Source organism: Herpailurus yagouaroundi, unplaced genomic scaffold (assembly GCF_014898765.1).
Source record: "Herpailurus yagouaroundi ecotype Mexico unplaced genomic scaffold, PumYag 220, whole genome shotgun sequence".
Taxonomy (NCBI): Eukaryota; Metazoa; Chordata; class Mammalia; order Carnivora; family Felidae; genus Herpailurus; species Herpailurus yagouaroundi.
The window spans coordinates 4,002,309-4,024,825 of record NW_024412451.1 but is presented as its reverse complement, the minus strand read 5'-3'; the positions used below and the strand labels follow the sequence as shown (position 1 = coordinate 4,024,825).

General features: G+C 52.5%; 1 protein-coding gene across 1 annotated transcript in view; it reads left to right on the top strand.

Annotated features, from left to right (window-relative positions):
• The first annotated feature begins 6,069 nt into the window (after positions 1-6,069).
• Positions 6,070-22,517, top strand: part of ZNF541 (zinc finger protein 541) — a 28,074-nt gene continuing 11,626 nt past the window's right edge. The window contains exons 1-7 of the mRNA XM_040457550.1: positions 6,070-6,468; positions 10,976-11,219; positions 13,326-15,159; positions 17,002-17,060; positions 17,352-17,511; positions 17,707-17,880; positions 18,738-19,080. Coding sequence (XP_040313484.1) covers positions 6,162-6,468; positions 10,976-11,219; positions 13,326-15,159; positions 17,002-17,060; positions 17,352-17,511; positions 17,707-17,880; positions 18,738-19,080 — 3,121 coding nt within the window. The 5' untranslated portion in view covers positions 6,070-6,161. The remainder of the gene's footprint in view (positions 6,469-10,975; positions 11,220-13,325; positions 15,160-17,001; positions 17,061-17,351; positions 17,512-17,706; positions 17,881-18,737; positions 19,081-22,517) is intronic.

Here is a 22,517-nt window from a genome sequence, read left to right as displayed (position 1 = left end):
GGTTCAGCGCAGTCTATGGTTTAGTTGATGGCAAGTTAGTATTGTGTACCGGGTAAAAACACGAGCCCTAAAGTCCGAATACCTGCGTTTAAGGTCTGGCCCAGCTCCCTTGTCAGGCATGTGACTCGTGACAAATCACTTAGTGTCTCAGAGTCCATTGCCTTCTTCGCAAAATGGAAATGATAGAGCACCAACCTCTGGGTTGTAGAGAGAAGTGAGTGAAGGGACGCACAGGAAGCTCTTGGTGTGATACCGGAGAAGGAGAAAGGGCTTGCTATCTCATTTCATTAAATATTGTTTCCTATTCCTTTCAAACGACGCCTTCTATTGAATTAGCTGGTTTTTATTATCAGAATATGAAAAAAAGCGATGGCTTCTTTCCCCCTCGGAGCACCACAGACAGTTTATCGCAGCACCGTACGAGAAACTTTAGAACTGGCAGAGAAATTCATTGTGCCTCAGAACATAAGTCTCTATGGTGCACACTGCCTGCTTTGCGGTTTAGAAACCCGAAAAGCTCTAACGGTGCCACGGCGTCGCGGACCTCATTTAATGGGCGAGCCTGAACTCACGGTATTTATTCCGTTTACTCTGAATAGTCAGAGGTGTCAGTGCAGAAACAATGACTTGGTTACCAGGTGCTGCCCCAGACCCACTGACGGTTACTTAAAATATGGCATTTGCGTTGATTTACCCCGAATTCTGAACCCTGGGACTCACTTGGGCCTCAGAGTTGTAGTACAGGATTGTGGGCCTGTGTTCGACTTCTGAGTCCCCCCCCAGGAGGCTGGCTACAGACACACAGACACACAGGTAGATGCGAAATGGGAAATGCAGATGTTGTGGGCACAGCTGTTCTGTTCCCTTTCAACGTGGAAAGGTTAAAAACCGTAGCAACCAGTAGCCTAGGAATCTAGGCCCAAACTCCGGTTACTCTAGGATCCACCAGGTACGTTATCAGTGAGTCATCAAGCGTTTATTAAATGTCCAGGTGAGGGCAGAATTACTCGGAATAGCCCAAACCGGACACAAGCCAAATGCCCACCACCAACAGGTGAATGGATGACGAAGATGTGCAATATGCAGACGGCGAAATGTTATTTGTCCATAAAAAGCAATGAAGTAATGGTGCGTGCTGCGGCGTGGATTAACCTTGAAAACACCGTTCTTGGTGAAAGCGGCGGCCATAAAAGGCCTCGTGTGGTTTGATTCCATCGTTTGTACGAGACGGCCGGCCCTCTCATCGAGCCATACTTTGTTTGCCTGCCTTGTCATCTTTTGTTGAGAAAATGGACATTTTTGCATATTATAATGCAGCGATTCTCGGAATCCGGTTCTCCTTCCCCTACCCCAGAGTGTGTGGTTTCTGCTTGTGGGTTGTAATGTCTGGATAGTGACTTTTGCAGACTCCGTTTGTAGACTGTATTCTTTGTCGTGTGTGGTCAGGGGAAATCGCTGTTCTGTTAAGCTTGCGGTCAGCTAGTGATCCGGCAGGGATTTCCTTGGACAGTGTCTTGGCATATCTCCTCGTCTTGGCAGTTGGGCTCTGGGTGGGTGTTGGGACACCCTGTTGGTTCTCAGCAGGAGTTTACATCTCTGCCTTCCCCTTCTTCCTGCTTTCACAGACCGAAGGTCAGCCAGAGGTGAGAGCTTAGAGCCTTCACGAGTGTTTTCTGAGCAGGTGCCTGCCCTGGGCACGTGGCCTTCTGGATTCCTTCAAATACGTGGAAGGTTTTCATTTTTAAAATTTTATTTCAGTGTTGGTTTCCTAGAGTCCACAGTTTACGTTAGGATTCATTCTTTGTGCTGCGTAGTTTCGTGGGTTTTGGCTAATGCAAAATGTCATGTGCCTACCATGACAGCATCATGCAGAATAGTTTCAGTCCCCTCCAAGTCCCTCCTGTGCGTTACCTATTCATCCCTCCTCCCTCCTCTGGAGCCCTGGCAGCCTCCAACCTTTTAGCGTCTCTATAGTTTTTCCTTTTCCAGAACGACGTATGGTTGGAATAAAAATCTGTAGTGTTTTTTTTTTTTTAAGTTTTTTTTTTTTTCCAACGTTTATTTATTTTTGGGACAGAGAGAGACAGAGCATGAACGGGGGAGGGGCAGAGAGAGAGGGAGACACAGAATCGGAAACAGGCTCCAGGCTCCGAGCCATCAGCCCAGAGCCTGACGCGGGGCTCGAACTCACGGACCGCGAGATCGTGACCTGGCTGAAGTCGGACGCTTAACCGACTGTGCCACCCAGGCGCCCCTAGTGTTTTCAGGCCGACTTTTTTCACTTAGCAACACACATGTACGTTTCCTCCCTGTCCTCTTGTGGCTTGATAGCTCCTCGCTTTTTATCGCCAGATAATATTCCGTTGTACGCATGTACCGTAGTTGGGTTATCCATTCTCCCATTGTGGTTGCTTCTAGTTGTTGGCAGTTATGAATAAAGCTGCTATAAAATTTGTGTGGACATAAATTTCCAGCTTACTGGGGATAGATACCAAGGAGTATGATGGCTGGATTGGATGGTGAGATGATGTTTAGCTTTGTAAGGAACTGCCAGCATGGAAGCTTTTCAAAGCCCTTACTCTCTCCAAAGCCTCTCGCTCTCACTGTCCGGCTCTTCCTCCCCGGCTTTCAGTGACATGTCTGTTGGCCCCAATTAATATCCTTTGCTCTGGGGTTGTAGCACCTGGTTCATTGCCTTTGTTTTGTATTTTTATTTTTATTTTTTTAAGGTTTAGTTTTTTTTGAGAGAGAGAGAGAGTGTGTGTGCACGAGCGGGGGAGGGGCAGAGAGAGCGAGAGGCAGACATAGGCTCTGAAGCAGGCTCCAGGCTCCAGGCTCCGAGCTGTCAGCACAGAGCCTGACATGGGCTTGAACCCATGAACCGTGACATCATGACCGGAGCTGAGATTAGACGCTTAACTGACTGAGCCACCCAGGCGCCCCTAATTTTTCTATTGTTGGGTATCTTTTTATTGAAGTATCATTAACACACACTGTTATTTCAGTTTCCATACCATATTGCCTTTGATGTTTTTTTTTTTTTTTCAACGTTTATTTATTTCTGGGACAGAGAGAGACAGAGCATGAACAGGGGAGGGGCAGAGAGAGAGGGAGACACAGAATCGGAAACAGGCTCCAGGCTCTGAGCCATCAGCCCAGAGCCCGACGCGGGGCTCGAACTCACGGACCGCAAGATCGTGACCTGGCTGAAGTCGGACGCTTAACCGACTGCGCCACCCAGGCGCCCCGCCTTTGATGTTTTTAACAAATGCCATCCCCGTGGCTGTTCTCTGCTCTCAGAAAGTTCCAAGTGAGGCAAAATCAAGGCGAGACCTTTGTGTTAGCCCTTCAGGAGCCATCCGACAGGTCAAGACAGACAACCTCAGCTGTTTGAGAACAAGGTCATCTCTGCCCCCTCCTGCACCAGGAGCCCACACCAGAACGTGCCTTCGAAATCACTGCTGAGCCAGGGAATGGGGGATAGGACAGGAGTCGGTTCAAATGCCACGGGGCCCTCCTACCAAGTTTCATTCACCTTTGACTTGCTAAGGGTTCCTTTGGTTGCTGTAAACTTTTGACTACTTTCCAGAGTTCCAGTAAAGTTGACTTTTTCACTGTTTCTGTGGTAGTATGGGTGGGAAGTTTTGAAATTGCTAACTCAGTCTTTTTATTTGTCACAGGGCTATGCAGATAGTCTGTTTCCTCTTGACTCAGTTTGGTAATTTGTGTCTTTCTAGGAACTTGTCCACTTTTCTCTAATTTACCTAATTTGTTGACATAGTAATCTTTTATAATCCTTTCTAATTTTGTTCTGAATTCTAATTTTAGTAACTTGAGTCTTTTTTACTTTTTTGTCTCTTTTTGAGTGGGGTAAATTCCAGTTGTTGAGATGTTACATAGTTTATTGTTTTTCTTTTGGTAGTTATGCTTAGATTTTTTTTTTCTTAGTGTGCATACTTAAAGTACAAAGTAAATCGTTGTCTTTTCCAAACGTTTCAAAGCCTGTATTCGTCGTTGAGCCGAGGTCTATGAGCAGTGCCTTGCCGGGAAAAGTCTGTGTTGCTCCCGCTTGAAAGCTAGTTTTCCTGGGTGTTGAGTTCTGTGCCGGCTCTCACCCTTCCTTCGTCTGCTGGCGGTGTCATTCCTTGTCTCCTAGCCTCCTCTGAGAAGTCTTCCGTCAGGCTAGTCATCATCCCCCTTTGTAGACTGTCTGCCTCCCTTCTGGTAGTTTTTAGCATTTTCTCTCTGTCTTCAGTGGTCTGCGGTTCTGCTGCTGTGTGTTGGGGAGTAAATTCATTTTTACTCTTCCTGCTCCGCCTGGCAGTGCTTGGTCATTAACCAGGTATCTTCAAGAACTGTGATCTTTAGGGGCGCCTGGGTGGCTCGGTCAGTCGAGTGTCCACCTTCGGCTCAGGTCATGATCTCACGGCCCGTGAGTTCGAGCCCCGCGTCGGGCTCTGTGCTGACAGCTCAGAGCCCGGAGCCTGCTTCGGATTCTGTATCTCCCTCTCTCTCTGCCCCTCCCCTGCTCAAGCTCTGTCTCTCAAAAATCAGTAAAACATTAAAAAATTAAAAAAAAAAAAGAATTGGGATCTTGAAGTCTGGGATCCTGTGTCCCTGTGATTCTGGAAGCTCCTCTACCATTATCTCTTCAAGATGCCGTGTCTCGCAGGGAGCCTGGCTGGCTGGCTCAGTTGGAAGAATGTGGGACTCTTGATCTTGGGGTTATGAGTTCAAGTCCCACATTGGGTGTAGAGGTTATTTAAAAGTAAAATCCTTAAAAAAGATACTCGTTTCCTGTATTCTCTCCTCTTCCCTTTTGGGATTCCTATTGGACATCGTTAGGTTTTCGCATTTGCTTCTCCATCTGTGCTCTCTCAGTTTCCTGTTCATAGTTTCCATTTCTATATCTCTCTGTGCTGAATCCTGGGGGGATTTCCCCAGATTGTTCTCTGCCAGTTCATTATGTCTGTCTTCAGCACTGTCTCATCTGTTAGCCCTTCCAGTGAGCTTCTAATCTTCAATGTCTTTCATGGACGTTTCATTTGTTTCTTTTTAAAACTGGTTGTTCCGTCCCGCGCTGACTTATTCTTTTCTCAGGCTAGGTTCTGTTGTCTCTCACTGCTCCGTTTTCTTCCCAATTCTTGGGGTTCTTCTCTAAGGCTTGGGGGCAAGAGTTTTTTCTTTTTCTTTGTTTAGTTTTCCCGTGGATGGCCTGGCTCTTCCAGGGGCCCAGGTCTCCACTGCCCGTAAGCTCAGGGCCCTGTTTTCTTTTCTCACGTGTCTGTTACGACCCCAGGTCCCAGCCTCCAGGGTAATGCACTTTAATAGGAATATAAATATGAGCCATATATAGAATTTCAAGTTTTCTGGTAGCCACATTGAGGAGCTAAGAAGAAGCAGGTGACAGTAATTTTAATAACATGCTTGACCCACTGTATCCAAAATATTATCATTTCAACGTGTAGTAATTTAGAAACATACTAAGCTTACTTTTTTTTTTTTTTTTTTTTTTTTTTTGTACTAAGTCATCCAAATCCAGTGTGTGTGTTAGACTCACAGCGTGTCTTAGTTTGGGCCAGTCACATTGCAAGTCTTCACAGCCAGGTATGACTAGTTGCCACCACGTTGGACAACAGATTCGGTATCTGAGTCTGATTTTCCCCTCAGGCCAACCTGAACTTACACGAGTTTTCTTTGCGTTTTCTCATTGTTGCTGGCACGTGGGGTTTTACCTGTCTCTTGCGCCTGGCTGTGTATTCAAAATGATCTTTTGTCATATTTCTCGTGTTTATAGCTGGAGAAAGAGGTCAGTTCAGTCCTCCATGGTGCCGGAAATCCTTTCATTTATTCCTTACAACAACCTTATGACGGAGGTGCTCTTATGCCCAGTTTACAGATGAGGAAACTGGGGCTCGTGGAGCTTAAATGACTTGCCCAAGTTCATATGGCTGTTAAGTGGCAGAGAACAGACCCAAAGACAGGTCTGTTTGAATTCCGAGTCATTGCTCTATCCGCCATGCTGTATTGCCATCTCATAATTTTGATTCCTCCTCGTTCATTTTCAGGAATTAGACATCACCAAGAGCTCTCCGTGACTCCTTACACGGCCTTGCTTGTCTGGAGAGTAGCTCTTGGCCAAGACCTGGCAGTCACGAGCCATGGACCGGTATAGCCTTGGGGACGAGGACGCCCTTCCTCCAGAGGTGCACCTCCCTTCGTTTTCCGAGAGCCAGGGACTCAATTGCAGCGACACCCTCGACCGGGATCTGGGTCCCAGTGCACGAGACCTGCTCTATGCCGGCCTGAGTGGTTTGGACCTGGACCCCAGCCTCCCAGCCCCTGACATGCCCAGCGAGGCACTGGAGGACAACTTAGACACCCTGTCCCTGTACTCGGGGAAGGACAGTGACTCTGTGAAGCTGCTGGAGGAGTATGCAGACCCAGAATCTCAGGCGTCCCTACAAGGTAAGGCTGTCCCTCTGGGCCCGAGGGCCTGGAAGACTCTGAAAGTTCCTGTGGCCAGCTAAGGGTTGATTCTGCATGGATTAGATAAGAAAACTTTTATCTTCCACGGGTGAATAGTGAACAGGGGACAATCACTTTTTTTTTTTTTAACTTGGGAATTGTTCCCAACTTCCTAGTCAAGGAAACCGAACGCTGATCCTGAGGAATAATGTCGAGAAACTTGGCTGTTCGTGGATGTCCTAATCTTGTGTGTGGTGTGGGCAGACATCTGAGTTTACGGGCCACTTTCCCACCCATCACATCTCGGGGGTGCTTTTCACGTTCCCAGGATGACCTGGGATCCTGTCCGTCCACCACTTGGTTGTCTAACCTTCCCCAGCCTCAGTGTCTTCATCCGTGAAGCGGGAGGGCAGCAGAAGGCCCGCTCTGCTCCCCAGCCCCCCGCCAGACTAACAGCACTAAGACGCAAGGGAGGAATTGAATGCAAAAGCATCGCATAGGCTGCAGAGCGTGGGACAGATCATTGTTATTTTTATCAATATCGGTAGAATTCATCTCAGGCAGCCCATTGATGCAGCTCCAAGTCTCTCTCTTCTGCGGGGGGCGGGGCGGGGGAGTGAAAGGGTAACTGATGGAACAGTTAGAAGCCTTGGTGCAATTTTCTTTTGGCTTTTTGACTTGCCTTGAGGCTTCCACTACAAGATAAATTTGGTGTTTGTTAATTCTTTTCAAGGGTTCTTGGGTAACTCGCTTAGATGAGCTAGCTGTCTGAGCTAACAGTCTTTGATATTTAGAAAAAAAATTTTTTTAATGTTTATTTTTGACAGAGAGAGAGAGCGCGCGCGCGCGCGCGCACGGGGGAGGGGCAGAGAGAGAGGGAGACACAGAATCGGAAGCAGGCTCCAGGCTCGGAGCTGTCAGCACAGAGCCCGACACGGGGCTCGAACTCACAGACCAGGAGATCATGACCTGAGCGGAAGTCAGACGCTCGACCGACTGAGGCATCCAGGCGCCCCGGCGGCCTTTGATATTTATCATCACACCTCATGCATAGAAGGCCCCTCTGAGATGGCCCTGCAGAACAGGGGTTCATGTCAGTCGGGATAAGCATTGCAAGAAATATCCCGAAGACTTGGTAAAATGAAAAACTTGTGAAGCCCCCCCCCCCTCTCCACACAAGATGCAGCAGACAAGGGGCCCGCCTCGTCACCACGTCGGAAGGCCAGAGGGCAAATCCCAGAATCCTGAGACGTGTACCTCGTTGAGGGCATTGGGCCACGCCTGGGGTGGGGGTGGGGGCCCGGCAAGGAGGGTTCTCAACCTGGCCACAGAAACTACCAGAACAACACTGGTAGCACGAATATGTGTGCATTTCACTGGGCAGAGGAGCTGGAGCTGTCACCACATTTTCATGGGGGGAGCGGGAGGGGGGCTGTGTCCCTCTCTGCAAAATATGTCACAAGTCATTACTCCAGTTCAACTCTTCCTCATTTTCCTTAAGCTTGAGTTTTTTCTTTTTACTTGTGAAAAAAAGGAGTCCCCTGAACGTTAAATTCTAACTCCTTACGCTTCTGTGACTGAAATTCAGGCCGCTCTAAACGCATACGCTGGTGTTTGTCTTCTCCGCTAGAAAGATAGTACACGGTTCTTCAACGGGAAATAGAGAAAATTGACAGCAGGAAGAATCCCCCAGCCTGGCTCTCACACGTCAAGTTTTTTTTTTTTTCAACGTTTTTTTATTTATTTTTGGGACAGAGAGAGTCAAGCATGAACGGGGGAGGGGCAGAGAGAGAGGGAGACACAGAATCGGAAACAGGCTCCAGGCTCTGAGCCATCAGCCCAGAGCCCGACGCGGGGCTCGAACCCACGGACCGCGAGATCGTGACCTGGCTGAAGTCGGCCGCTTAACCGACTGCGCCACCCAGGCGCCCCACACGTTGAGTTTTAAAAACCCGAGTGAAGTCATTCAGAAAAACATGGTTTGGCGCAGGTGTGTGAAGTGTACGAGGCTATTTGAGGTTTTTCAAACTGAGCGTATTTGCTTTTTCACGAGAAGGTAGTCCCTTGTCCTGACTTACTCCACCGTGATGTTTGACCACAGTCTTGCTTGTTAGGCTGTTCGTGTTTCTGGGAACAGCTTTTTACATGAGGAGCTTCCTTTTAGGTGAGTTCTTTGGACATACCCCTCCAAGTAGGTTTGCCCATCAGAGAATACACACCGTTTGATAACCCACTTGGCTACACCACCTTCTGAGAAGATGGGGCAGCTTCCCGGGGCCGGTGACTCTGCCCGATTTTCAGTGTCATTGCCGATTGTTTTTGAATCAGTGCTAGTTTAATAGTTGGCTTTAATGAGCATTTTTATTTTATTTTACTTAAAAATTTTTTTCAGCTTATTTATTTATTTTGAGAGAGAGAGAGAGTGAGCGGGGTGGGGCAGAGACAGAGGGAGACAGAACCCCAAGCAGGCTCCGCGCTGTCAGCCCAGAGCCTGACGCAGAGCTCGAACCACAAACCACGAGACGGTGACCTGAGCCGAAACCAAGAGTCGGATGGTCAACCGACTGAGCCACCCAGGTTCCCCGTACTGAGCATTTTTAAGGTAACTTAGCAAGGTGGAGGGCTTTTCTGACGGGAGTCCTCTTACTCCACATTTAAACTGTTGGGATCATTCAAACACCTGTCACGGTAACTTCTTACGCGAGGAGGAGGAGACCAGGCATGTTGAGGGACAAACGGTCTGTGGCAGGACAGAGCTGGGAGATGCCAGTCCAGGCTCCCTCCTGCCGTGTCTGTCACGCTGCGCCTCAGCTGGCCGCGGTCAGCCATCTGGGTCCTCCAGGCGGGCCCGCTGCCCTGGGCTGTTGGGTGCCCGGGGTCCCGGCTCTGCAGCACACTAGAGAAGTGGTGATTTCAAAGCTCCCGTCTCCCGAGGTGGTCTGAGTCATGTTGAAGACCAGCGTGAACAGCAGGAAAATCTTCCACAGTCAGACGATGGTGGAGCGTCCACGAGTGCCAGCCAGGGGGTTCTGGGAGCCGGGACACGGCAGGAGCCCGCGGGGTCCTTGCGGCCACGGCCCCTGCGTTTCCAGTGACTTGAAACCAGCTTCTCTTTAGTCAGCCAAACCTATCTCTGTCTGTCGGAGCGAGACAGAGGCAGCGAGTTCCCTCCCCACACGCCGGCCCTTGGGATACTTGACGACTTGCCCCTCTCCCGGATGAACATTTCCAGTCCCTCCTCCGGCTCCTCAGGCGAATGAGTTGCAAACGTACCTGTCATCATTGTACCCAAGGAATGCAGAAAACACAGAAGCATACTCAGAGGCCCAAGAAGAGGAAAGTAAAAGCCCGCAACCTACCAGTCTGGCCTGTTCTCTCTGTCAGTTTTCTGTTCAGATTTATTGGTCTTTCTCTGTTTTGTAACGGGCTGCTGTTTTCACACTGAGTAGTCACTTCATCAGATATTTACTTATAAAATTGTAAAGTCTTACCTTAAATGCTGTGTCTTAGATCCTTTACACCATAACGCGATCACTTGCACGCCCTTTTATCAGATAGTAGGTTGTTTCTAACAGGAAAGACAGCGCTGCCCTTAACTGCTTTGTGGCTGCCTCTTTGTACAAATCTAGATTTCTTTCTTTCTTTCTTTTTGAGAGAGAGAGAGAGAAAGAGAGGGCGTGAGTGAGTGAGGGGCAGAGAGAAAGCATCCCAGGCGAGGCGGGGCCGCCGGGAGAGAGAGAGAAGGGGGGCTTAACCCAAAGCAGGCATGACCTGAGCCGAAGTCAGATGCTTAGCCACCGAGCCACCCAGGCGTTCCTATATTTCTTTCTTTAAAATCCCCAAAGCGGGGGCGCCTGGGTGGCTTGGTCGGTTGAGCGTCCGACTTCGGCTCAGGTCATGATCTCCCGGTCCGTGAGTTCGAGCCCCGCGTCGGGCTCTGTGCTGACCGCTCAGAGCCTGGAGCCTGTTTCCGATTCTGTGTCTCCCTCTCTCTCTGCCCCTTGCCCGTTCACGCTCTGTCTCTCTCTGTCCCAAAAATAAATAAACGTTGATAAAAAAAATTTTTAAATAAAAAAAAATAAATAAACGTTAAAAAAAAATTTTTAAAAAAATGACTTTTAAAATCCCGAAAGCGCAATTGACTGGAAGAAAGCGTTTATACTTCTCTGAGGTTCCGGATTATGTCTTTCTGCTTGTCCTTCCAAGGGTGCCGTGGATGGCCTAGACACGAAGCCCGACCCGTGTTGGTCACCTTGTCCTAGAAGCGCTTCCGACCACCGCCGCCCCTCTGAGTGTGGTGCCGGAACCGAGTGCCATCCTGCAGGGGTGGCCCTGCCAGGGCCCCTTTTCTCTCTCTCATGGTTTTCTCGGCGCACAAAGCCGCTGAAGTTGGAGGGCGCGGTCCTGGAGCCTCTGTCCGTGGCCCTGACGCTCACTGAGTGCTGATTTCGCCCTGCTCTTTGATTTCCCCGGATGTCTATAACCTGCGCTCTCTCCCTCTGTTTAGACCTGGGGCCAGGCGCTCTTAAGGTGCCTAAAGAGGCTGACGAAGGAGGCAGGGCCGCCTCGGGGAGCGCGAGGAAAGGCAAGCGGCAGCACGCTTCCCCTCAGAACCCGCTTCTGGACTGCAGCCTCTGCGGGAAGGTGTTCAGCAGCGCCAGCTCCCTTAGCAAGCACTACCTGACGCACAGCCAGGAGAGGAAACACGTCTGCAAAATCTGCGGCAAGGCCTTTAAGCGCCAGGACCACCTGTATGTGGGAGTGTGGTCGGGGGGCTGGGGGCGGGGGCAGCGGGCGGGCTCCTGGGTGGCCTTCACACCTGCCCTGGGTGGGCTTCCCCTCCTGTTCCCCGGATAGATGTCTGCGACCTGCACAGGGACACAGGGGCGCGCCTCCCCTTCTCACACGGGGCCAGCCCCGCCCAGGACGGGTGGGTGGCTCCTCCCAGCCCCCAGGGTCACGCCAGTGAGGAAATCGCTGCCACGGTTTGCAGACGGGACCCTCGTGGTTTCCAGACCTGTAACGGCTCGCTCCCAAGGCAATTTTGTCACGTAGGAAATTGGGCTCACTCTTTTTTTTTTTTAATTTTTTTTTTCCCAACATTTATTTATTTTGGGGACAGAGAGAGACAGAGCATGAACGGGGGAGGGGCAGAGAGAGAGAGGGAGACACAGAATCGGAAACAGGCTCCAGGCTCCGAGCCGTCAGCCCAGAGCCCGACGCGGGGCTCGAACTCCCGGACCGCGAGATCGTGACCTGAGCTGAAGTCGGACGCTCAACCGACTGCGCCACCCAGGCGCCCCTAGGCTCACTTTTATAGAGAAATGTTGGGAGTCCCTCGTGGGCATCCGAGGAGAACAGATCCGTGTCTCATGAGGAGCGTGCATTAGAATGACGGGGGAGTGAGAGATTCTGAAATGCCTGTTTCCAGAATATGGCAGGGGAGCATTAATGCTTTTTTTAAACTCCTTTTTAAAAAAAAAACAAACTCCTGATTAAAAAATAATAATAAAGCCCATTGTAAGACTTAGTCAGAATTCCGTTTGTTCTTAATATCTTGGAAGTGATGAGCTTTTCTTGCTAGTGAGGCAGGAAAGAGAGACTTTTCTTTTTTTTTTAATTTTTATTTATTTTTGAGAGAGAGTGAGACGGAGCACAAGAGAGGGAGGGGCAGAGAGAGAGAGGGAGACACGGAATCCGAAGCAGGCTCCAGGCTCCGAGCTGTCAGCCCAGAGCCCGACGCGGGGCTTGAACCCAGAACCGTGAGATCGTGACCTGAGCCGAAGTCGGACGCTCAACCGACTGAGCCCCCCAGGAGCCCCTGACAGACTTTTTTTTTTTTTTCAAACAGAGAAACTTGCCAGTGGGTGATGACAAGCCCTTGCATTTGTATTGATGCTCCTTACCTACAGTTGGGGCTAGAAATTGGGTCTCCTGATTCCTCCTATGCAGCTTCCCTGGGCGGGAGGCCAAGGGTCGGCACTTGGTGAAGGGCGGGATCATTGACCGGAGATACCCCATGTACCACGTGGATCAGACTGTCCAGGGTCGGGCTGTTGGGAGCCTGGAGCAGGATTCCCCCCCTGGTTTATGCTTACGATACATCAGTGTGGTTAGAAGCGTGCTATAAATGCAGCACATGCTTGTATTTATTTATCCTTGCGGAAAGTACAGGAGGCACACGTGGCTGCTTTCTAGCAACTTTTTACTGATGGGACGTCTGTCATTTTCTTTGTTCGTTTGTTCGCTGGGGGTGGCTTCCAGGTAGCTGTCTCCCTAGAGGACTGTCACGGTCAGGCAAAGACTCTGGCTGGATTTCTGGGGGAAGGGTCACCCCCAGTTTAGCACCTCCTCGAGCGTATCCTGCAGACCTTCGGTCCTCAGGGATGCTCAGAGGGGCCGTGCGAGTAAGTGACTCTGTGGGCAGATGGCTTGGAGGGACACGGGAGGGTAAGAAGCGGTCTGCGTACTGCGTGGCTTTTAAATTTGCTGCTCCGAACCTCCAAGGAGCAAATCGTGGTTTTTCAAAACTTCCTTGCCAGCTGAGCCCGTGTCCTCCGGGAGCCGCCCTGGAGGACCGCTGTCCCTTGGGAACTCACTTTGGGGAACTCCAGTCTGACTTTCATTGATTTGTTTTTTTTTTCCCTCTCAGAGAAGGGGTTTGTTCACAGGTGAGGGAGGGGAGCACCCCTTCCGTCGCTTCGCCCGGAAGGGTGGCCGCCTGGGGCCTCCCTCCCGGGCGCCGAGCATGGGTTCCCGTGCACCCTTGCCTCCCCCCCCCCCCCGGGACACACTCGGGGTCCCGTGGTGAAGGGCGGCCAGGGCGCCCGCTGACCCGCGTCTCTGTGTGACTCCAGGACCGGGCACATGCTCACCCACCAGAAGACCAAGCCGTTCGTGTGCATCGAGCAGGGCTGCAGCAAGAGCTACTGTGACTACCGCTCGCTGCGGCGCCACTACGAGGTCCAGCACGGCCTGTGCATCCTGAAGGAGCCCCCCCCGGAGGAGGAAGCCTGCGGGGACTCCCCTCACGCCTGCGAGGCCGCCGGCCGGCCGGCCCCCGGCGGCTCGCGAGCCCCCGGACCCCCCGAAGCCCGGTCCCCCGGCTCCCTCCTGCCCAACCGGGACCTCCTGCGCTGCATCGTGAGCAGCATCGTCCACCGGAAGGTCCCCTCTCCCGGCCCGGCGGGGCCTCCAGACGGCGGGGAGGAGAGGACCGCGGCCCGTCCCCGCGCGCCCTCCTCCGGGCCCTCCTCGTGCACCCCCGCCGGCATGCCGGGGGCCCCCAGAAACCTGGGCACCGAGGTTCCCGAGGAGCCTCGTCCCCCACGGAAGGGGCCTGCCGCCGCCATGTTCACGGCCATCCACCGGAGAGCGGTGGAGAACGGGGGCACCGACCCGGCCGGGCCAGAGCCGCCTCTGCTCCAGCGCCCGCCCGCCCTGGAGGGCTGGCCCGAGGGCGGCCCGCGGCCGGCCCGCCTGCCTCTGTTCCGAGGCCAGACGGTCCCCGCCGGCTCCCAGCCGTCGAGCCACAACTTCCAGTGGCTGCGGAACCTGCCCGGCTGCCCCAAGAGCAAAAGGAACAACGTGTTTGTCGTCCACAAGCCCCCTTCGGTGCTGTCGCGGGAGGGCTGCGAGTCTGGCCCTGGGCCCAGCAGCACCTCCCCCGTGGGGGAGCCCTCGCCTGGCGTGGGCACCGGTCGGGAGGACGCGTCGTCGCCCTACCCTGCCACGTTCCTGAAGGCTCCCGGGGAGGCCTCGGGCGACCCCAGATACGCTGGCGGGGAAGACGGCTCCTGGGGTTCCAAGAAAAGCAAGTTTGACCGTGACTCCTTCCTGTGGCAGAACCCCGGGGAGCCCGGCCTCCAGGAGGCCCAAAAGCCCAGCGGCCTCCCGTCGGACGCCACGCCGCTCTTCCGGCAGCTCTTCCTCAAGTCCCAGGAGTCCCTGGTGAGCCACGAGCAGATGCAGGTGTTCCAGATGATTGCCAAGTCCCAGCGGATCTTCTCACAGCTCCCCGGGCCCGAGGGCAAGCAGGCCGCCCTGAAGCCGCCACCGGGGCCCTGGCCACAGCAGCCCCCGCCGCCGGCAGCCCCTGTTGACTCTCTGCACGCTGGCCCCGGAAACCCGGAGCCAGAGGGGTCCCCAGCCCGCAGGAGGAAAGCCACGCCTGCGTTCCCCAGAGAGGCCTCCCCAGGCGGCACCAGGCGGGAGGCGAAGGGAGGCCTGAAAACCGCCGCTGCTCCGCCGTCCCTCCCAGCGTCGTCACTGGACCCTCCCAGGAACCCAGACATCTCCTCTCTGGCCAAGCAGCTGAGATCCACGAAAGGGACCTTGGACCTGGGGGACATCATCTCCCCGGGGGGCCCACGGCAGACCCAGTCAGGTGGGGATGAGCCCCTCGGAGCCCCGCTCCCAGGGAAGCAGGCCCAGGCGGAGAATGGCGCGGCTCCGGGGGCCGCGAAAGGTGAAAAGAGCCAGGCCTGCGCCCGGGGCGGGGGCTACAGGCTCTTCTCGGGCAACCCCAGGTCCCAGCGCTTCTCCGGCTTCCGGAAGGAGAAGCTGAAAATGGATATGTGCTGTGCGGCTTCCCCGAGCCAGGTAGCCATGGCCTCCTTCTCGTCAGCCGGACCTCTGGCAGACCCCCCCCAGGACTCGAAGTCCAAGCTGACAATTTTCAACAGAATCCAGGTACCTGGGCCCTCCCTCACGGGGCGTGACCACGCTGGAGACGAGAGTCTCGTTGGTTCCTCGTTTCTGCGTCTACTGGTTGGCCAGCCATTGTGTTTAGTCTCAGGGAGCCCTCGGCCGCAGTTGCGCAGAGGCGGAAATGAAGGTTCGGAGAGACTGTGGGTCCTCCTGTCAACCCCCACCCCCGTTCAGTCTTCAGGGTTGTCCGAGATGCTTTCTTTCCTGGCTCCCTTTCTGCCTTTCACTTCCTTTTGGATTTGCCTCCTTAAATTGTTCAGAGGATGTAAAGGTAGAGTTCCCACCCCCGTCAGTATTTCTGCGCCTAATGCCGGGTCTTCCCTGGTGGGAGTCACGGTCCCCACGCCGACCAGCACCTGCAGAGCAGACAGTCCTTGCAGGTGGCACCCACCAGGTCTGGGCGTGGAGAGGCCGGGAAAGCAGGAGAAGGCAGAGAGAGGAGGAGAGAGAGAATCCCATGCAGGCTCCGCACCATCAGCACAGAGCCCGACGCGGGGCTCGAACTCATGAACCCGTGAGGTCATGACCTGGGCCAAAATCAAGGGACAGATGCTCAACAGACTGAGCCGCCCAGGCGCCCCCAATTCACCATTTTAAAATGCACCTTCCAGTAGTTTTCAGTATGTTCTCCAGGTCGTGCGTCCGTTACCACTCTTTGCCAGAACCCTTTCATCATCCCCAAATCCCCCACACTCTCAGTTGTCACCCCCAATCTCCATCCCTCACGGCCCCTGGCAGGTATGAATCTGCCTTGTGTCTCTCTGGATTTGCCCGTTCTGGACGTCTCGTACACTACGTGGCCTTCTGTGTCTGCCTTCTTACGCTCAGTACGAGGTTTCAAGGTTCTTGGGTGTTGCGGCGCATCCGTATTCCTTTTTATGGCCGAATAATGCTCCACTGAACGGATGTGTCACGTTGTGTTTATCCGTTCAGCAGCTGAGGGGCCTTCGGGTTGTTTCCGCTTCCTGGCCACTGTGAATAGTGCTGCCGTGAGCATTTGTGTGCAAGTTTCTGGGTGAACGTAGGTTTTCGCTGCCCTTGGGAGATACGTCGGTCCGCTTGGAATTTCTGGGTCAAGTGGTAACTCTGTGTCTAACCATCTGAGGAGCTGCCAGACTTTTCCCAAGCAGCCGCGCCATTCAGCCTCCCCACCCACGACGTCCCCACGTCCTCACCAACACTTTGCTGTCGTTTGTTGTTGTTTTTAATCGTGGCCGTGCTAGCGGGCGTGAAGCGGTCTCTTATCACGCTTGGGTGCGCACCTCCCTGTGGCCGACGATGCTGCGCACCTTTTCACGTGCTTATTGGCCATTTGTAAATCCCCTTTGGTGAAGGGTCTTTCAGCCCCTTTATCCGTTTTTAAATTGGGCCATTCGCCTTTTCGTCCTCGTGCATTATGAGTACGGGTCTCTTGTCAGGTACGTGACCTGCAGCGATATTTCTCCCATCCTCCGGGTGGTTTTTTCTCTGTCTTGATGGTCCTGTGAAGCACGGGCGTTCTAAGTTTTGATGAAGTCTGATGTGTCGATGGCTGGCTTTCGTTTTGGCGTCCCCCAAGACGTGTGCCTCCTCCACTGTCTCAAAGAATCACACCTATGCTTTCCTTTAAAAAAAAGAAAAGATTTTAGCGTTAAGTAATCTCTACACCCCGTGTGGGGCTCGAACCCACAACCCCAAGATCAGGAGCCACACGCTCCGCTGACCGAGCCAGCCGGGCGCCCCACCGCCCCCCGGCCACCCATGCTTTCTTCTAAGAGTCTTACCGCTGTCCCGTCTCCATGCCTCCTTCCTGCTGTGGTGGCTGAGATGTGTTTTCCTCTTCAGGGTGGAAATATCTACCGGCTCCCCCATCCGACGAAGGAGGAGAACGTGGCAGATGGATGGTAAGCTCAGAAGCCACTCCTCCGCCGTGCCTGGGGGGCGCTCAGCCCCTCAGATTCCTCTGGTGGCCTTTGTGTGCTGGCCCCGGGTCACCCAGTTCTGGAAGCGTCAGTCCCGAAGAGGTACACGCCCGGCCGTGAGGCGCTGCGGTGTGGTGTCCTCTCTCCAGTTCTTAGGGTTCATCGAGAGTTGTACCAGTGGATCAGATTTGAAACCAAAAAAAAAGAAAAACATTTACGATGGGGACGGAGCCCCGTTCTCGCGTTCTTCCGTCCTGCCGTGTTTCCCCACAGTAGCCAGCAAAACGGGGGCCCTGCAGACTGGGCAGAGCCAAGGAGCACTTACGTCTGCAAGAACTGCAGCCAGACGTTTTATACAGAGAAGGGGCTGGGCAGCCACATGTGTTTCCACAGCGACCAGTGGCCGTCACCTCGAGGGCAGCGGGAGCAGCAGGTGAAGGGCGCGCGCCGTGCCTTCGGGGTCTCGGGCGGGCGCTCCGTCGTGGGGACTGGATGTCATCTACTCCGGGACGGAGATGCACCCCAGGGTGGAGTCTGGGCACAGGGGGGGGGGCAGGAGCCGGGCCGAGCTGCCCGTTCACCCCTGCCGACCGTTCGTCTTAAAGAGCCACGTATCGTCCGCATCCAGGAGTTTGGCGCGGAGTTTTGCCAACCACTGAGACAGGTGCCGAGGCCGGAGGGCGACGGGCAGAGTCCCCCAGGAGCCAAGAGGTCCCCGGACAGCCCCGCCGCGGCCCCTTTGGCGGTCCCTGCGTCGCCGCCCGCAGCTCCAGTGAACCGACCCGCCGGGAGCACCGCCAAGGTGGGTGCCGGTCAGTCCGCCCGCTTCCTTCCCGCCGCTTCCCCCCTTGCCGGTGGGGGCCGCGGGGAACGCCCGAACCGAACGTCAAGAGAAACCGGGGTCGAGGAGAGCTCGCTTTGCACGGTCGTTCGGCCGTGCACATCCCCCGAGCCTCCTCTTTGCCAGCCCGCGCCGGCGCGGCTGCAGACTGTGGTGACCAGGACAGGCTCCCAGCCTGGTGAAGGAGCAGGGCTGTCCCCGGACAGTGACGAGCCGCAGTGGGCTGGGGTGGGGGGGGGGGGGGGGGGAGCAAAGGGAGCTGAGGGCGTCCTGAGGGGGCACCAGAGACTCCTGCTGAGGAGGTCAGGGGGTGTTGGAGCTGAGCTCCGGCGGGGAGGGGGCAGAAGACTGGCAGAGGGGAGGGGAGAGTGTGGAAGGTGGGAGAGAGCATCGCAAGTCCGGGTGACCCGTCTCTTCAGCCTGACCTGGAAGACCCACTGGAGAAGTCCCTGCTGGGCTCAGGGACGAGGTGCGTGGATGCCACTGCCATTTTGTCACTTTGTCGTGCCGTTGCACTGTCTCCGCCCCCCCTCCCCCTGGCCCCCGCTGTAAGAGCCAGGCATTGGAACAACTGGAGCTGGCCTCACCTGGTTCCAAATTCCTCTGAGTCAGGGCCTCTCCTTGAGGGCTCTGGGCCCTGGCTCGGGCGTGGTAGCCCTGCCCGCCTCCCTTTTCTGGGGGCTCGGGGTCACGGGTCATACTCCCCTCTGGCTCCGGGGTCCGTATTCTCGTCCCATCTCCCGCGCTCCCGAAGACGGAGCTGTGCAGCAGGTGGCCTCGTGTGAGCCCCTGTGATTGTGAGCTCTCTTCTTCCCCAGGGACAAGAGAAAGACGGGGGAGACAGAGACATCAAGGAGAGCAGCCAACACAGGAAGCGGAAGAAGCGCCCCCAGCCCAAGGCCTTGTTCGTGCCTCCTCCACCCTCGTCGCCGTCGCCGTCGCCGTCGCCGGGAGAGCCGGGCCTGGGAGGATGCCACCAGAGCTGCCTGCGGTCTCCGGTGTTCCTGGTGGACCGCCTCCTGAAGGGACTATTCCAGTGCTCTCCGTATACGCCGCCCCCAATGCTCAGCCCCATCCGGGAGGGCTCTGGGCTCTATTTCAACACCCTCTGCTCCACCTCTGCTCACGCCGGGCCCGACAAACTCATCAGCAGCATGCTTGGTGAGTGAGGCTGGGCGCCGTGATCTCTGCTCAGCGCGCAGCGGGCCTGCTGCGGGCCAAACCCTCTTCTCTTGTTGCATTTCGCCCAGAGATTCTCTCCGGCCTGTGGCCGTGTCTGGTCTGCGAGTCCCATTGCTGTCCAGAAGCGTCCAGGGACCATCTGGGACCAGCAGCCTTCTAGGTGCTTAGAATTTTACAGCCAGAAAGAAAATAGAGAGTCCGTTTAGCCTGACCACCATTCTGCCTGCCCTTTGAGTGATTTTTGACAGTTTTACTAAGATCTAATTCATGTACCATATGAGTCACCCATTTAGAGTATACGGTATTTTTTAGTTTATTCACAGGGTTGTGTGCCCATCACACGATCTAATTTTAGAGCGTTTTTTAACACCCCCGGAAGCACTATATCCATGCAGTCACCCCCCCCCCCCGCCCCCGATAGCCCCCACCTCCCCAGCCCTGAGCAACCGCTAACCTACTTTTTCTCTCTACGGATCTACCCGGTCTGGATATTTTGTGTAATTGGAATCATACGGTAGGTGACATTCTGTGTCTAGTTCATTCACTTGGCATCCATGTGCACCCATGTTACCATACGTATCAGTGCTTCATCCCTTTTCATGGCCAAATAATCCCATTGTCTGGACACACTCCATTTTATTTATCCATTCGTCAGTTGACGGGCACTTGGGTTGTTTCTGTCTTTTGGCTTCTGTGAATAACGTTGCTCATGAACATTCATGTACAGGTTATTGTTGGACCTGTGTTTTCATCTCTCTTGGGTGTATGCCTAGGAGTGCAGTTGTGGGTCATAGAGTTAGCTCTACGTGTAACCATTTAAGGAGCTACTGGACTGTTTTCCAGAATGACAGAGCCGGGGCGGAGGGGCAGAAAAAAAAAACCAAAAAAACAAAACAAACAAACAAACAAAAAAAAACAAAATGACAGAACCATTTTAAATTTCCACCAGCATTGTATGAAAGTTCCGGTTTCTCCACATCCTTGTCAACCCTTGCAACCTTTTTTTTCTTACGTAACCATCCTAGTGTGTGTGTAAAGTGGTTTTGATCTGCATTTCCCTGATGGCCAATGAGACTGAGCATCTTTCCATGTGCTTACTGTCCATTTGTAATCTTTTCAGATCCTTTGCCCAGTTTTTGAATTGCGTTGTTATCTTTTTATTACTAACTCGTAAAAGTTTCTTTCTGTATTCTGGAATTAACCCCTTTATCAGATATACAGTTTGCAAATTCTCTCCTATTGTGTGCCATCTCTTTATCTGTGGTCTTGTTTGCAGTACTAAAGTTTTAAATTTTGATGAAGTCCAATTTGTTCTTTGTCCCTTGTGCTTTTGATGTTGTAGCTAAGGTTTTGCCTAACCACAGGTCACAAAGATTTACTTCTGTGTTTTCTTGTGAGTTTTATTATTTTAAGTCTTAAATTTGTTTGTGACCCATTTTAAGTTAACTTTTACATATCGTATAAGGTGGAAGTCCAAATTCATTCTTTTGCATTTGGGTATCACTTGTTCTAACACCATTTGTTGAAAAGACTGTTCTTTTCCTGTTGAATTAGCATGGCACCCTGTGGAAAACCAATTGGCCATAAATGTTTTGAGATTTTTCTTCTTTTTTAATACAGACATTTATAGCTATAAACTTCTCTCAGAGCACTGTTGTAGGTACATTTCATAAGTTTTAGTATGTTTTATTCTGATTTTCATGTATCTCAAAAGTATTTTCTAGTTTTTCTTTTATTAATTTTTTTTGATAACACTGATTAAGGCGTGCATTCGTTAATTTCCACATATTTGTGAATTTTCCAAATTGCCTGTTTTAAACTGATTTTGAATTTAATTCTGTTGTGATCAGACAACATATTTTGTATTCAGTGCTTTTAAGTTTTTTGAGGCGTTTTTATGGGCTAGAATGTGTTCTCCCCTGGAGAATGTTCCATGTGTACTTAAGAAGAGTAGGGGCGCCTGGGTGGCGCAGTCGGTTAAGCGTCCGACTTCAGCCAGGTCACGATCTCGCGGTCCGGGAGTTCGAGCCCCGTGTCGGGCTCTGGGCTGATGGCTCAGAGCCTGGAGCCTGTTTCCGATTCTATGTCTCCCTCTCTCTCTGCCCCTCCCCCGTTCATGCTCTGTCTCTCTCTGTCCCAAAAATAAATAAAACGTTGAAAAAAACAATTAAAAAAAAAAAAAGAAAAGGAGCTTGCTGGATGTGATTCTTGGTTGATAGTTTTTTTACTTCCAATAGTTTGGGTATGTTATCCCACTGCCTCCTGACTGCCATTGTTTCTGACGAGAAGTCTGCCGTTACTCTGACTGGGGTGTTCTTGCACGGAATAAGTTGGTTTCCTCTTTGTCCTTTCAAGATCTCTTTATCTTTGGCTTTCAACATTTTGCCGAAGATGTGTCTGGATGTACATCTCTTTGTGTTTTTTCTATTTAGAGTTTGTAGTTTCTTGGATTTCTAGATCTTTTTTCTTTCCTTTCCTTTCCTTTCCTTTCCTTTCCTTTCCTTTCCTTTCCTTTCCTTATTACCAAATGTGGGAAGTTTTCAGCTGTTGCATCAAAGCCATGATTCGTATTTTTCTGCCGCTCCTCCTCTTTTTCTGGTACTCTCATTACGAGTATTTTGCTGCGTTTAATGATGTCCCACATTTCTCTGAGGCTCACTCCGTTTTCCTCCATTCTTTTTTTCTCTCTGTTCTTCAGATTACATAATTTCCATTGATCTTGGAGTTTGCTGATCATTTCTTCTGCCAGTGCAAATTTACCATTGACCTCATTTTGGTTATTGTATTTTTTTATTTTTTAAATATTTTTTTGAGAGAGTGCGAGTGGGGGAGGGGCAGAGAGAGGGGGACAGAGGATCTGAAGTGGGCTCTGTGCTGACAGGCTAACAGCCGCGAGCCGGATGTGGGGCTCGAATTCATGAACTGCGAGATCATGACCTGAGCACAAGTCGGACCCTCGACCGACTGAGCCACCCAGGTGCCCCTATCGTACTTTTTTAACCCCAGGACTTCCATTTGGTCCTTTCTTATATATTCTGTCTCTTAATGGTATCCTGTCTTTGTTAGAAATCTTTATCATACCTTCCTTTAGTTATTTAAACGTGGGAACTGTGGGCAGAGGAAACCTGTCTCCTTGGCTGCACCTGCCTGGAGTAGGGCACTCTGGGCAGAGCCCCTGTTACACAGAGCTGGCAGGGGTGGGTGGGTAAGTGATGGGCGGATGCCACAGACTCTCGCTGTTCTTACCGATATTTAGTCGCTTTCTTGAATGGGTATTTTGTAAAATGCTGTATGCCTTTAGGACAGCTTCCAGGGACTTTCACTTACTGTTCTTTAAAATAATTTTTATCGGTGAATTTGTTGTTCTGCTGAGTCCCTTACTCTGCTTTTTGGAAGTCCAATGCCCCTTCGTGCGA